The following is a 15,035-nucleotide window of genomic DNA, read 5'->3' as shown; positions in this document are numbered from 1 at the left end:
GGTATCTTGCCGCTACGCAATTCGCTATTGGTAGAGGCTTGAAAGAAAGCGGACGCGAAAGTCTTTCAGAGAAGAATGCAGTAAAATCCCGGTAATGTTACACGATAGAAAATTCCCACTTTATGGTGCGTAATTGAACAAAACAACGCCACCTTTGGCAACCCTCGCCGTATGCCGTTCGTACAGGGTTTCTTAAATGCTGATCCCGACCTCGCCCAGGACAGACTTCAGCTTGCCCGCAGCATGCGCCGCCATAGTGTCTGCACGGTTATAAAGGGCATGGATGAGCGAATACGTCACCTAGCTTGGACCCCAAGTCATCGACAGGCTTCGGCAGTAGCCTGGTATCTGTACAGGTCCACCACGGCCGTCATGTCCCATAGGTTCGTGATCCGGCTGTCGCTTCCAGTAGGACAGAGTGTGAATATAGCACATGCAACGTGTATCAAATCAGATGCATCTACACAATGACATCATACACTGACAGCGTGAGCCTTCCCAAGCAATTCCAAACCCGACACTTAGCACAACCCCCCGGGATGTTTGACCCCTTAATGCCACTAACCGTCACAGCCGCCGATAAATTTTCCACCCACAAACACTTGTGGAACAGTACGCCGGCCGGTGATCGGCTGCAATGCGTCCTGAATCTCGGCGCCCTCCGAGCCTGCGTGCGAGCCCTCGCTTGGTCACAAGTTCGGCTTCAAATCCATGTATGCGCCCAACGCTTACCCATATTGTCAAGCTCGAGGACCTTATATGGTACCTTAAGCTCGGTGAACAGGCCCTTGACCTGCGGTGCCCACCGAACGACTGAGGAACAGCAATCCACCAGGCATACAGCCTAAACAATATCTCACCCGAGTGCAGTATGGGCAGTAGGTCTTAGAGTAAACCACGACCTTGTTATCGGCCACAGTTTGTTTGATCGTATCTGCCTTCGACGCCAACGTCCTGACAACAACCTTTCGCGTCACAGCTCGGGCTGCGTAATTTAAGTAATTGGAATTTTTATATGTTCTTGTGTACTGCAGACGCAACTAACCATGCCGACAAAAATCCTTACCAGGCAGCCGGCTAGCAGCAGAAAACGCCTGACGCGTCCAAGAGACTGCCTGCGTTGCCATATCTTATATTGCGGTGAAATTAATTCTATTAGTAAAATTTTGCAAGCGTGACACCATGGCAAAATGGCAATTAAGTGCACAGAGATGAAGGAAAGCTCTACAACGGCGTGCCGTAACGGACAGGCGTCGTGCAAACTGGAGGAGAGCCTTCAGAAGGTGAGCAGCTCCAGCGATGATCCATTTGCCTCGCCGGTGCCCAAAACAAAGAGTCTGAATTCCCCGCGCTCAGCGGAAAACCTTTGGCCCTAGGCTAGGCCTAATACACTTGCACAACGCTGGGGCTAACCTGGCTAACGCACATGCACGTGTCCAGTCACACGCTTCTACGTTCACATACGTGATCGGAGCACAAGGCAAATCGCGTCACCTAACGTTGTTACGTTGCCAGCCTATGCCAGACTTTGTGGGCGGCCCCCTGCGGCTTCGCATCGGGCGTGCGCCATGTAACCTGCTGCGCGGCCAAAGGCTCATTCTGCTGTAGGGCACGCTTTTACGCAACGGGAGCGGGCTATCCATAGACTGGCGTTTGGCAAGCACGCTTCTAACAGCATCTAGTGTGTTCCCATAAGCTGAACAGCCTCCCACTCACCTCGCTCGCACATCAGCCTGTCCCTCGCCCTGACCAATGCACCACACAGACAATGCAAGGCGGGGCAGGTGCCCCAACTAATCAGTGTGTTAATAATGGTATTTTACTGCCCATGTCCGCCTTTTCCTGCCGGGGGGTGGATGACAGGGATGACCTGCCGTTGTTTCCGCGAAGCTCCTGAGCGACTCTCCGTCCCCTCAAGAAGCTCAACCAGCCACCGATGGGACACTTAAAATCTCCCTCGTGACGCCATTAGCAACGCTGCTTCACAAATGAATGGTCAACTGACCTCTACCCACGTCTTATAACAGCAATTTCCAGGATCTACATAGAAACAGAACGACAGTCTCGACCTGTCTCCAAAAGCCAGGTCAGTTCGCTTGCTATACACGGATTATACCCGACAGGTTGATGTCCGAAGGGTCAAAGGAATGTTCCGCGTGCAAAGTCCGTCTGATGCGCACACAACGCGCACGGTCAGCCAACCTAAAATGCTACATCCATGCTTCAGGTGCACTTTTAAATTCGCAATCAAGCTACCCACGCAGGAGCACACTTAAGAACTGCTGTGGCTAGTGATCCATTAAAAGCCTCTATTCCCAAAATGCGACTATCCACAGCAGCCACCCCAACCATTCACGAAAATTGAATATTGAACTTTTCGAGCTAACCATCCATAATGCGGCCAATAAGGCAAAGTTCTAGCTCTAGCCTCTTCTTCATGGGGTTAATCCCCTCCTGCGGGCCCCTAACTGCACCAGGTCCGTGTGTCATAAGCATTGGAGTCATCAGCCCCACTAGCTCGCCCCCCCGCGGGCGCATTTACGTGTGGTCAGCTGCCTGGTCGAACACGCGCTGGCGGTCGGGGCGGGATTTCTCCGTCGTATGGATGCCGCTGCCAAACTGCCACCGCAGGTACAGCTGTTGAGCGACCCGTTGCAGGGCCAGAAGTCTCCAATGTCCCCTGTGCTGCATGAGAAGGCTGCGGCGGCTGGGGCTGGAAAAAGGTCGGGCATGGAAGGTAGCTGAGCAGGCAGGGAATGAGGAACGCCACCGTCATCATGACCAGCATGACAATACTGGTCTTGTCGAACATGTTGGCTGCGAACGGGAAAACGGCGATATTGAGAAGCTGAAGCGTTGCGGGAAGGCTACATGGGATACACGGCATCGCGGATGGCACACCGAATGGTACGAGCAGGGCGGCTATCTGGTATACTGCTAGGTCCGCCTGTTGTGGTGCGGATGCTACAGTGGCTTCAGGCGTCAGGATTTGCACTTATCCGGTTTGTCAGAACCTCCTCCATTGGCGAACTGAAAACTGGATGGATTTGTGGCATTGCTGCTACACACGCCCTCGGACATTGCCTGGACATTGCCTGGACCCCCGCTGGCAGACCAAGCGCGCCTGCAGCTTCACGGAAAATCTCCGCCTAGAACGGATAACTAACCGTAAAACATGAAGAGGAGCCATAGCAACGCCAAGATGGAGCCAAATATCCACATCAACACGGTCTCAGGGTCAACCACATCCAGCTGCGGCGATGGCAAAGGCGGTACCAATGGGCCAGCGTCAGCTGACAAGCAACATGCGCAGAGATAGCATGTTGTCTTACCCAGTCTACAGGAGGCTGCTGCTCAACCACGGGTGGGGGTGGTTGCACCGCCTTACGCTGCGGTGCCGGCTCTGGCTGCTGAGGCTCCGTGTCGGTCACGATGCAGTGCAGCACCCTACCAGGTGCTTTCGACGCCAGGTCATCTACAGCAGGCCGTTAGTTTGCAGCACCGTAGGTGCGCGGAGATACAAGCGGACACAGATCGCAAACCCAAGCCATAGCATTTTGCAACTTTTGTACCTGCATATAGCTCTCGCCCAGCGCAAAGAATTCTCAGCCGTTTTGTCTGCGGAATGTGCTTGGCCTTGCACACCTGAGGTGCAGGAACGTTGGCCCAATCTTGTAAGCAATCCACGCTTCATGCACGGCATCCATCGCTGCGTGCTCCATGCACACCTGTTGAACAACTGCTTCCATGGTGTCCCCATCTTGGACGTGCGCGATGAAGTCGGGTTCATGCCTATCAGACACAAACTTAATCCTGAACTCCAATGCTGCCATTGCGTGGCTAGGCCGCTAGGCCCAAAACGGTTGTCATATGTCATGCAAATTCATGCGCCTATCATCCTATGCATGTTAAAATAGTCCCGCACAGATGCACCGCGTCCTTTTTGCTACTTGTATGATGAGGATTATGCCGCTTGTGTGCTGTTCAAGTCTCGCGTCTGTACACCATTGTTCCAGGTAGTGTTTGCGAGCAGCGGCAATGCAAAAGGCATAAGATGATGGCCTATAGACACTGTTATATACCTGCACGGGATATTAGCGCCAAAGTCCGGAAACTGTTCGCAAGGAGGGCAGTGAGTACGTCAGCCATCCGACTGGCCCCTCAGGCAAGCGAGCGTCCAGAAGCGTTGTTTTTGTGTTTCGTCACCTACAAACATAATTCCAGCGTTACCTATCATGCTGAACACTGACTCGGCAGGCAGGTGGCCAGAAGGATGACCAAGATGCACTTCTTAACGTCGCTCAGCGTTGGGTAAGAAGCTTGCCGTCAAATCTTGTCACACATAAATGTTTAAACCTTGTCTTATGTTCCTCCTCAGCGTTCACTCGCCCCGAAGATGCCCCTATCGTGCTCTTCTTTCTGATCACGAGAACAAGCGTTTCATTATTATTGTTCTTCGTGAAGAACCACAGCAGGTGGGCGTTTACTGTTACAGGGTGTCCCTAGCGCTTCTGCATGTTGTCGACATCGTAACAATTCCGGTCGAGCTGCACCGCAGGCTGATGGACGCATAGGAAAAGCAGTTCAGCATGTGCTCCATAGGGTTTGGGATAAGAACAACCCGTTCAGCTGGGGTGACGACAGTCCGGCACACAGGGTAAGGTTTGCCAGCCGAGGTTTCCGTGAGGAAGCTGACAGCGATTATGACGCAAAAGCTGTGCGGGGTGGACGTGTAATGCTGTTGTTCTAGGCTTGGCCGCCCTGTTGTGTTACTCAGTCGTTTTTGGCAGTTACAAACTATCCGTGCGCGGGCCGAGGAACGGGGTTTTCCTGAGCAGTTAGTTGGCCGTCATGTTCTGTTCAAGATCTGGAGGGTGCTTTGCCATGAGAGTCAAATACGCTAGCTTCCTAGCTTCCGGCCGGAAAAGTGTTCAGCCGTTGAAACTCCAGCCCTATGCTGCTTACCCAGTGTCTGGCAAGCGTCCATCTACCATCGGTTTAAGCGTCCGCCGGCAGTCACAAAGCTACCTACTGAAATAACCCATCTACTTATGGTCGCGGGAAATGCGCAGGTAGTTGCGCTCGAAATTAACTGGTCTTCAATCGTGGGTGTGGATTACCGCTGTCCCCTTCATGATGACGGCAAACTGGTATTAGAGGCCCGGCAAGTGGTGAAGCGTTGCTTCAAGACGGTGAGGCTTTGGAACGCGCCAGGGAGGCCGCCCTTGCATGGGCATCCCTTAATGGACTATGAGTTTCCGATCGTCCTACGAGTTGAAGCTCTAAAAGAGCGCATTATTTCGTATCGCATGCTTGTGAATGTGCACGTGAGAGCGTGCTCCACGTTGCGCAGGTGGGCGATGCACGGGACTTTTATTCACCGCACGCAACGGTGCTCGCCGGTGGCTCGCTGCGGACCTCCCACTCAGCTGCCCCTACGCCAAGCAAAGTTTCCTTGGACGGGCGGCATGCGCTGTTTTCCTCCACAAGCTCATTGCATTTGGGGTAAGCGGTGAAGCAGGCTCGCTGCTCGAAACCGGGGCTGCATGAAACTGGGCGGTGTGGTCTAATGCTGCGTGCAGCTTTGAGATTCAAGTTGTTATCCGCAAGGGTCCCTCATGGCCACTCGTCTGCATCGCGGGGCCATGTATTTGCTCAGCCCCATGTAGCCCCTCTTTAGACCTTAAGGGGTTGTCCCGGAAACCCATAATTGCCTGAGCACAACTCCGTCATCGTCATAACCTGGTGGGATTGTCATGCTGCTGGTGCAGGGCAGCGCTGGCTGTTTCGCCTCCTCGCGCCATACACCCCGTCAGCTGGGGGGCAACCTCTTCCACGGGCATGGGGCTAAGGCTGGTGGCTTCCGCGGATGTTCGCAGCGTGGCCGGGGGCATTAGTGGCAGCGTAAGCGCCGGGGGCGAATGGCTTGCACTGGGCCGCGGCGTGGCCTCGGGTGGCTTCAGGCCCAGCGTCGAGCCTGGGGCGCAACGAAGCTCCAGTGCTACTCGGGCACCCCGCACAAGCTGCAGAGCGGTGCATGCGGCGTGCACCGAGGGGACACTTGCAATGGCCTCCGATGTTCGCATGAGCCACGGCATGGATTTCGCATCGGCGGATGAGAGTGAGGGGGCCTGTCGCCACCTACGGATATCAGCCACAGGGATGCTGGTGCCGGACGGCCTCAGCGAAGCCGGCGTGGCGGCCCGTCGCCGTCTGCAACTGCGCTCGGTTGAGGCATTGCCCGGGTCAGGGGCCGTGGAGACAGTCCCTGCAGGCGCCGTAGCGGCAGGTGAGCGGCAACGGGTTTATGAGGAGCGGTAATGGCGGTCGGCGGATTCCATGGACGCACGCTGGAATTGTCACACGGCATGAGCAATGGCAGCAGACACGCCATGATGCTTATTCATTATCAACCCAGTAACAATTGGGGGATCGGACTTCTGATGGGGACTTCGGTTGGACGCACCATGATGCCCGTCCCTCACTCACTGCCATCACTCCCCTTGGGTGTAGCGTCGGTGGAATCCTCGAGGATGTGTGCAGAGAGTCGGCACCGTAAGTCACTTGGCGGCTCATCTCGCAAGGCGCGGTCTACCAACGACCTTTGCGGTCTGGATGGCACCCTGGAATGCTTGCAAAGCGTTCATACAGGCAACCCTTCTGAAGCTGCTGCTGCTGGCCTCGCCGTGAACTCCGCGGAGTGGTGCGCGAGCGCGGCAGGCGCTTGTACCCGCGCTGCCGCAGCGCAAACGCGCAGCGCCGTATGCAGCGCCGGGAGGCTTTTACAGAACCGAACCGGTACCAGCGCTGGCAGTGGGATTGCTCTTGGCTGCGGTTCCAGTATTGATTCGCTCAGGGCCGCGTTTTTGTCAGAGCAGCAGCAGCAGCACACGGCTAACGAATGGCTTCTTCGGCGGCGGAATGGCGGCGGGCGCGTCCGTCGGGAACATGCAAGCTGTACGCAACTGACAGACGTAAGCTTTGACAGTAGGGGATGTAACGGAGGCGAGATGCTCTGCAACAATAGCGGGGTTCCTCGGGCGAGCCGCTGGACGCAACCCAGCGCTACGTTCTACTCCAAAACCCTGGTGCTCGGCTTTCGGGACCCCTTCCTGCCGCAAGAGCTGCGCCGCTTTGTCAAGGTACTTCTGTGGGGCGATTTTGCGTCCACTCTGACACGGCATTGCGGATGTAATGGACTGTGTTCTCTATGATTTCGCGTAGCCTGCGGCCGTGCTATAAGGGTGCAGGATATGGGACAAACTGCCAGAGACTTGACTCCATCCCGTGTGTAGAGTCCTGGAAAGCCTTTTGGTCATATCAATCCGATATAATATGGGCTTATTCATGCTTTATTGTGCTATTTGGATCCATTATTGGCCCACGACCGCGGTATGCTTGTGGTAGGGCTGCAAAATTCCCATTCGCCGTTGTTAAAACTTCCACTCGCAATGCGGTTGGACCCGAGGGCGAAAGTGAACACGCGGAATCGCTTCGGATGTACCCTTGTTGGGCGCCTCCTGTGCTCGCGCAGAGCGACATGCGTATTTTGAAGCTGTACGAGAGTGGGCTGCCGCCATGGGCGGTTTTCATGCCCAGCTATGGCCTGCCGTACCGTCCATGGCTCCGGCGCGCTCTGTGGCTGCTCTTCATCGCCGTCTCCATCTTCTCCATGGGCTGTGGCTTCTACGACCTATACAAGAACGTTCCTTTCCTGAAGCAGGTCATCACGGCAGTGGCATCGAGGATGTACCTGCCCGCCTCGGAGCTGTTCGAGTGGCTTGAGCGCCACACGCAGATCCGCATGTCCATCTTGCTCACCTACCTCTTTTCCAAGTCGCCCCTTCTCATGTCGCTGATGCGGATGCTAAGGAGCTTGGTAGCACTGCTACAGCAGCTTATGCGGCCTGCGGCGATGGCGCTATCGGAGGCAATGCAGCCGGTGCTGGAGGCTGTGCAGGTCATGGCAGCAAGCGTAGGCGGCGGCGTGATGGCAGCTGCAGAGACCGTGTGGCGGGCGATGCAGCCGTTTGTGACTGCGCTGGCGGTTTTTGGACGTGAGGTCTTCGCTCTCGCGGCGGCGGTGCTGGGGCCACCTGCCCGGGCCCTGTGGGCTATGGCCGTCCTGCTAGCACAGCTGGTTCGTCTCGTGGCTGCCCTCATCGGAATGGTGTTCGTGGGCCCGCTACAGCTTGCCTGCAGCATCGGCGGGGTCCTGACCTGGGCCAGCGCGGAGTTGGCCGAGCGCCTGGCCGTGGCCGCAGAGGCTACACGGGCAGCAGTGCAGTGGATGGTGACACTGGGTCGCGCTGCACGCCGCGCGGCGCCTGCAGTGAAGGCGGGCGCGCGCTTGGCTGCGCAGGCGGCGGGAAGCGCTGCAGGAGGCGGTGGTGGCGGTCTGAGCGGCGGCATGGCGGTGTGGCAGTGGCTGGGACTGGAGGTGGTTGGTGCATACAATGCTGTGCGTCTGACGTTCCTCCAAGCATTCAAGTCAGCGCAGGTGAGGGTGTGGCTAGGAATTACGACGTTGGAGTAATGACAGGTGATCCGCGGCATTTCCCACACGGGTGGCCGCTGTAGGCAAGGAATCCTGAATTCATGTTAGATATGATGGATAGATGGATGCGTGCATGCATGCATTGAGTGCTACATGCGTCGACCCTTGCAAGCGGGAAGGTAGCCTAGATTTCCATGAGAAGTGTTACACCTTAGCAATGGCAGGTCCGAGTGGTTTCGTATTTGCCAAAGTGCCCCAATATTTTATCTCTCCATACCGTGCAGGCTGTTGTTAACTTTTGCGTCACGGTTGCACAGACGGCCGTGCAGCACCGTGTGTCGCTGCTGCTGCAGCTACGCCGGTTTATTACGCGCCAGAAGGAGCGCCTGCCACCCGCAGTCGCGGCGTCGGTGCCTCTTCCCGCATTCGTCAGCATGCCATCCTTTACCAGCTTGCCACCTTTTGATATTCCGCTGCCTGGTCCCGACCACGACGCGGACCTCGACGAGGAACCCGAGCTGGTGACAAGCCTGTCCTCCGCCCCCGCTGAGCACTCCCTTTACGACTTGGACATGGTCCACCTGGGCTCCACCGGGGATGAAAGTCACCTGCTGGCCGCGCAGCCGCCGTTGTATTGCAACGACGGCAACATGCCTGTGCCTAGGGATAGCGCCATCCTAGCGGAGCCTATCCCAGTTCCGCTTGGTGGGCGCGGCGGTGGATTGCGGCGGCGGCATCACAGCGGCGCGTCTAGCACTCGGTTGGGGACCACTGTCGCTGGCAATGCGATGTACGGCATGTACGACGTTTCCCGCCAGCGCCTCGATGCGGTGAATGAGGAGGACCTGGAGGATGCGCAGCAGCTCAGTGACCGCGACGGCCTCGTGGTGGAGACTTACTCCGGAGGGGACAAGACGCAGGGGCCCGGCGCCCACCTTTTGCACGGCAGACAGCGCTATGGCGGTTACGCCGGGACGAGGGACGTCGGTGGGAACGTCTGGCTCAGCCAGAGAGATTTCATCGAAATTGGTGGGAATGGCGTTACCGGAAACAGTGACTACGCTTCTGCGCCTGGCCGCCGCATTGATGTTGAACTACAGGACGGCAGGTTGCTCGGGGACAGCTTCCATGCTGCCTACGGAGCTAGGTCATCCCAATCTTTCCCTAGCCCGCATCGAGATGGCGGCCCTGAGCCCATGCTCCTTTCTCGGTCAGTGCCCTCGGCCGCTGCAGACAGGAGCCTCAACTCAGGCCACTGCCATGAGGCCGCGCTCAGCTGGCAACAGCAGCAGCAGCAAGAACAACAACGGCAATGGCAAGAAGAGCAACAACGGCAGCCTCATCAGACGCAGCTGAAGAGGAACCCGAATCATCATGCACAGCAACAACGACGACGCGGCTCAGCGCGAGGTTTAGGACGTATTGCTTCATCGCCGCCGGATGGCGCCGCAGGGACACCTGCAGCACAGCCCGATGCCGCGACCGGGGATGGCCGAAGTTGTAGGTTGGCAAGGCGCCACGGGGGAGGTGGGGTGCGGTGCGAGGATAGGCCCGCTGCAATTTCCAGCATCACGCCGGCTATGACTGCGGGTGCAGTGGCTTCGGGAGCGTTGCTTGGGGAGCTTTCACACGTGCTACCCAATGGGCCCGCACCGGCTTCCCCAAGTGACAACAGCCCAGACGAGCTCACGTGCTCCTCGCCCTTCGCCCATCGCGGTGCATCCGCCTGTCTGGGCAATGGTGCGGTGTCAACAATCAACCATGGAGCCACAGGTCGCGCGGCTGTATCGCGCGGAGTGGGCGCAGCATCGGGCGGCAAGGTCGCGGCGGCGAGCGACAATGGGGTCCAAAATAAGGGCCGAGGCGGTGCCGAAGGTGGCGGCAATAATGCATGCGGCAAGCGCCCTTCCGCTGGCGCTAAGCATATTAGCCGGCCGGCCATTCAAGCCGCATAGCAGTTAAATTGAATGGATTGAGCGAGTGGAATAATAAGGGCATCTTTGGCAAACTGGCATCAAAACTACTGCACTGCTTGTGGGATGGAGCAAGAGGATGGCGGGTTGCTGATTATGCATGCCGGCCGATATTCGGCTGTCGTGTCTTCGGCGAGGGGTCTAATCCTCGGGGTATGGAATATGTGTTTTTCTCGGCTTGTGGAAATTGCTCTGGCGCGCTGTGCGCTCTTATGCACTAGACTCATATTATTATAAGCTGCGGTGCCTCTTGGCTTTACCTCGTGTGTTTTACGTACTGAACGAGTGTGACGTCGACGCCATCACGTGGGCTGCACCAACACACTTGGCGTCCCCGATAAGGGAACCGTCTTGCACTTAATCATCAGAACTCAAGTGTACGGTTGCGGAATGCATTGTATGTTACGCGTGGGGCTGTGGTAAATTTTTCCTCGTTTGCCGTTGTAAGGGCGATGAGAGGGGGCCTCGCTGGAGTCGGACTCGAATGCGAATTCATGTGGGGGAATCCGTCGACGCTGCGCGGCTGACACGATGCAGGAAGGACTAATGAGTACCTTATGGACCTGTGGTGCGATGTGGGGTTACGAAGGAACCGGTTCCGCCTCTGCAGGACATCCTCTTTGTGTGCACCCGTAAAAAGGACAGAACCTTCTGAGCTTTAAGAAGGTATGAACCTTCTGGTATCCGATACCGGAAGCAAACAAGCAGTCGCGGGGTTGCACCGTGCGCACCTACTCGGAGTGCTGAAAATTGTAAATGGGCTCAACAAACCCTTGCGGTAATACTGCATGACTGGAGGTCACGCCTTGCGCGTTACAGGAGGTCATGTTTGACCTTTCATGAAAGGCCGATCAGCCTGCCATGGCCACGAACCTGCGTACGCGACGGAATGCAACACAGGCAGTCACAGCCAATTAGTGCAGTCCACAGATGATCAATAAGGCTGTTTATCGGACCACAAGCACAGCTAATGCTTGCGCTGCATTACGACCAAGCGCAACTACGTCATCTTCATCGTTTTGCGGGGCGGCCGGATGCCCCCTTCTTGCCCTGCCTACCTACCCCCCTTAGGTTTAGCTTAGCGACGCTTAGCTTGAACGCATCCAAGCCATTGCACAAACTGCGCATGATGGCATGATGGCCAGTATTTACGCAAATGCAATGGACGATAGACGGGGAATCAGCCCGACCACCGACTGAAAGGACGTTGATCGCATGCCCTGGTGATCTGGACCAGCATCGCACCCTCGAGTCGCCACAGCTGCATTCCCTCCAGCTGGTCCACTGTACAAAGTCTGGCGCATTCTGTCGTGATAATGCAGCGACCGTTACGGCCAAAGGGGCCCCGCGTACCCGCATCAACTCCAATCTACCGTCCATAGCGCCCACCCCCCGCACGTGCGTGCGGAACTTGTAATTTGTGTCTTGTTACGCCTGGCACAGCGCTGGTAGGTGCCGCCAATGCCTTCCTGGGGAGCAACGAGTCACGTGTATAAATTGGAAGATGGACACACTGCATCATGCGTTATAATTTTAGAAAGTCGAGTGCGATGGAGATGGGGAGGATAAGAGATCTTCTGGTTGTGGCCACGAAACGTGTCTGGGGTGCGATGAGACACCCCCCCAGTGGGGTATGATGTACGAAGTAGCCTACAGTAGCTCACGAAGCAAAAGGCCGACGCCAAGGTGAATGCAGAATTAGCATTCTATGGGTGGACTTATCCCAAGCGGAACTTCATATACGGTGCGAACACACGCGGACCGCAGCTCGGCTGTACGGCTCTCCAAGGAGATGACGGCCGAGCATCAAAAGACAAGGTCAGCTCCGTGACTTCGGTGCACGCGGCCATATGCTGTACCAATTAACCAAGTCGACCGGCAATTGGCGCACAACACTAGACTGGGAGTTGTCCTGGCCGGTCTGCTAGGGTGGAAGGTAGCGCGTGCACATGTGCATCCAGGGAAGGTGGCCCAAATAAGATTTTCTCATGTTTGTCAGCTGGTGGTGATAGCCAGAAGTTTGTGAAGGCATGTGAGGTTTGAGGAGCCAGAGGGCCGGGCGTGATTGCGTGCGACAGCCTGTAGCAGCGACTGTTAAAGCGACCCGCTGCGACTAGTTTATTCTGCAAAGGACTGCGAGGACTCGTGGTTCTCGATGCGAACGTAAGGTGCGTAAGAGGCCGCGGCGCTAGCAGGTGAGTATGGGGGTTACACTCTTCGTAACCCACGTGAAAACCCTGTGGCCACCAACAGTGTTGGGTGTGCTCTGCGTCAGCCTGCAAGTTTAGCCAATTATAACTTGGACTCTATTGCCGATTGCTGAAGACTTAGATGTTTCCTAGGCCAGCATATGGCCTGCAAGGGTGCAGCCTGGACGCCCTCAAGGCTAGCTGCACCGAAGTCAAGGTCCGCTTGAAGATGGGTAGTATGATGTTGTTACAGGGTGGTATAGCTTCACCAGCGGCCCCCCGAGGTAGTTCCCTGCTCTCCCCTGCGAGAGGGCCACCCTAATCCATTCATTCCATCCGATTTCAGGATGTATTAGTTGGGTTCAGCAACTCACCAACAGCATCCTACCAAATCTAGCGGATCAACGGCGACATAACTTAGTTCAGGTCGCTAGTTGAACTACTCACGTCCTACACGGTCCACAAGATGGGGGACCAAACCCCAATAGAACACCCCTCGGTTTGCTAGGTCAAGATTTTCAGGCGACTGGCATGGCGGCAAATACCACTTAGTGCGAAGTACTCATCTTTGGGGGGAATGGAGGTAGGTTGTGACCGGAGCCATCGGGGTTAAGACACGCCGGTATCTGAACTGGATGGGAGCATTTCCTAGTAAGTGAGCACGGCTGGTGTGGCTCACGCTCACCGGGGTTGTCGGTATGTTGTCTAGGATCTTGCACCAGGTGGTCATGGGTTTCAGATCAGGCTGCTGCGGTGCGTCGTGGGGTAGGTTGTTTGGTAGGCTATAATGTAAACCTGGGAACCACGGATCGGTCAGGGGCTTGCTTTATGGTGGGCTTCGATTATGGCAACGGCCCTTCCTCACCTCCCTCTGCACTGTTCTGGGCCTTTCGGAATCAAAACGAATCGCTGCAAGTAACTCCTTCCCTCTGTCGCTACGATCGATGCGGGGCCTGCTTCCTGTCTGAAGGCCACCAGCCCGTTCACATTTCCCAAGGCGAGGAGTCGCCACATGCGCGGGATAGATAGGTAGTAGATAGATAGTCATGTGCGAAAGACCTCCCCGCAGCGTTCCTTGAATACGGCCTTGATACGGCCTTAACTTGGTCATGGATCTGCCCTTTCCCCCCTTCCCTCCCTCCCTCCCTCCCGTTCTCCCTCTTCAATACTCACGACAGAGGGCCAAACCGTGTTCAATGCCGTCCATGTTCCAATTCCTCCCCCACCTTTTGACATACATGGATCAAGGGCCGGCCACGCCACCAGTGTGAACCCCGTCTCACATCTAGCCCACCCGCCCGGCCGCCCGCATACCAGATCTGCACGGCCCTGGGCGGCTTCAACGCCTTCCGCCGCGTCATCCTGGGTGTGACCCGAGCTTTTGGCTGGACCTACCTGAGCCGTGTGGGACACGCGCGGCACCTTTGGGCTGATGGCCACCTGGACAGCTCCCTCATCGTCGACGGCGCCTGCACCGTCGGCTTCATGCGCTACGCTGGCGGCTGCCCGGCGGGGCTGTGGCGCCGGGGCAGGGCCTGGGGGAGGCCGACGAGGCCTTGATGGAGCCCAGTGAAGCCGGCGGTGATGGGAAAAACGCGGTTGGTGAGGAGTACCTGGAGTCTGCGGCAGCGGGCAAGTCTTTCCCATCACCGCCGGCTCCATCAAGTGTGGCGTTTCCTCACAATCCAGCGGCTTCCAACCCGGGGCCCCACACTTCCCCTCTAGGCGCCTGTCGCGCAAAGGTTTTTGCTGCGCCTTTACCTGGTACTTGCAATACTGTGTGTGCGTCTGGACTTGCTGTTGCGCCCTTATCTGCATCTGTCCCGTGTTCTGGCGGCCCTACTGCCGGATCCGGCGGCTGCCGCTCATCATCGCCATAGCCGTGGAAGAATGCGGCCTAGAAGGTGGTGGCTGTGGATCAATGCGGGTGTTCGGTGCACAGCGACGGCAGACAGGCAGATGGTGGAGATGGGGATTGTGGGCTGCATGACTGGGATTGGGGGATGTTGCTGGGGCTTGCCGGGTGAGGCATGCTGGGGTCACGTTTTTTCAGATTTGTCCAAGCGGCTTCCAACGTCCTGCAACCTATGGCGTGTGGGAATCGTGTGATGGCAGGATCCTGATCACATTCAAAGTAATGCAATGTGTTGCTCAACACCAAGGATGCTGCTGATTCGTCGAGCGGTGTCCCCCCGACAGGCGGCGCCTGGTGCATCGCATGGCATTTGAGTATGCCTTCTGCCAGTCTAGAAGCCTGAAACTGAGCAACGACATTCGTATCATGCAGTTATATTCCATTGGGTGCTGCCTATCATAGCCACCGTTGTGGCTGCGCAACTCGCCTCTCAAGTTCTACAGGACGAAGACGAAGAGCTA

At 56.7% G+C, this 15,035-nt stretch overlaps 4 protein-coding genes across 4 annotated transcripts; 1 reads left to right on the top strand and 3 right to left on the bottom strand.

Moving 5' to 3' along the window:
* Positions 1–83: 83 nt before the first annotated feature.
* VOLCADRAFT_79918 (uncharacterized protein) lies at positions 84–1,156 on the bottom strand. The gene is made up of 5 exons (XM_002947850.1): positions 1,067–1,156; positions 861–985; positions 733–793; positions 566–667; positions 84–260 (listed from the first exon to the last, which is right to left on the bottom strand). Exons 1-5 carry the CDS (start codon positions 1,125–1,127, stop codon positions 193–195), a joined length of 417 nt encoding a protein of 138 aa, XP_002947896.1. The 5' UTR covers positions 1,128–1,156; the 3' UTR covers positions 84–192.
* An 851-nt stretch (positions 1,157–2,007) lies between these two features.
* Positions 2,008–4,062, bottom strand: VOLCADRAFT_120535 (uncharacterized protein). The gene is made up of 6 exons (XM_002947849.1): positions 3,729–4,062; positions 3,573–3,645; positions 3,333–3,475; positions 3,168–3,252; positions 2,771–2,817; positions 2,008–2,637 (listed from the first exon to the last, which is right to left on the bottom strand). The coding sequence occupies exons 1-6, from the start codon at positions 3,831–3,833 to the stop codon at positions 2,539–2,541; spliced, it is 552 nt and encodes a 183-aa protein (XP_002947895.1). The 5' UTR covers positions 3,834–4,062; the 3' UTR covers positions 2,008–2,538.
* Positions 4,063–4,273: 211 nt separating this feature from the next.
* VOLCADRAFT_103675 (uncharacterized protein) lies at positions 4,274–10,911 on the top strand (the record flags this gene model as incomplete). Its single annotated transcript, XM_002948003.1, has 8 exons — positions 4,274–4,311; positions 4,397–4,475; positions 5,073–5,192; positions 5,354–5,505; positions 5,772–6,289; positions 6,514–7,142; positions 7,535–8,500; positions 8,782–10,911. The coding sequence occupies 8 exons, from the start codon at positions 4,274–4,276 to the stop codon at positions 10,450–10,452; spliced, it is 4,173 nt and encodes a 1,390-aa protein (XP_002948049.1). The 3' UTR covers positions 10,453–10,911.
* A 410-nt stretch (positions 10,912–11,321) lies between these two features.
* On the bottom strand, positions 11,322–14,477 carry VOLCADRAFT_88266 (uncharacterized protein; the record flags this gene model as incomplete). The annotated part of the gene is made up of 5 exons (XM_002947848.1): positions 11,322–11,343; positions 11,860–11,939; positions 13,345–13,407; positions 14,055–14,174; positions 14,421–14,477. 5 exons carry the CDS (start codon positions 14,475–14,477, stop codon positions 11,322–11,324), a joined length of 342 nt encoding a protein of 113 aa, XP_002947894.1.
* Between the last annotated feature and the right edge of the window lie 558 nt (positions 14,478–15,035).

This window comes from Volvox carteri (assembly GCF_000143455.1).
Source record: "Volvox carteri f. nagariensis unplaced genomic scaffold VOLCAscaffold_8, whole genome shotgun sequence".
Lineage (NCBI taxonomy): Eukaryota > Viridiplantae > Chlorophyta > Chlorophyceae > Chlamydomonadales > Volvocaceae > Volvox > Volvox carteri.
The sequence above is the reverse complement of the archived record's forward strand: the minus strand, read 5'-3'. Positions and strand labels throughout refer to the sequence as shown.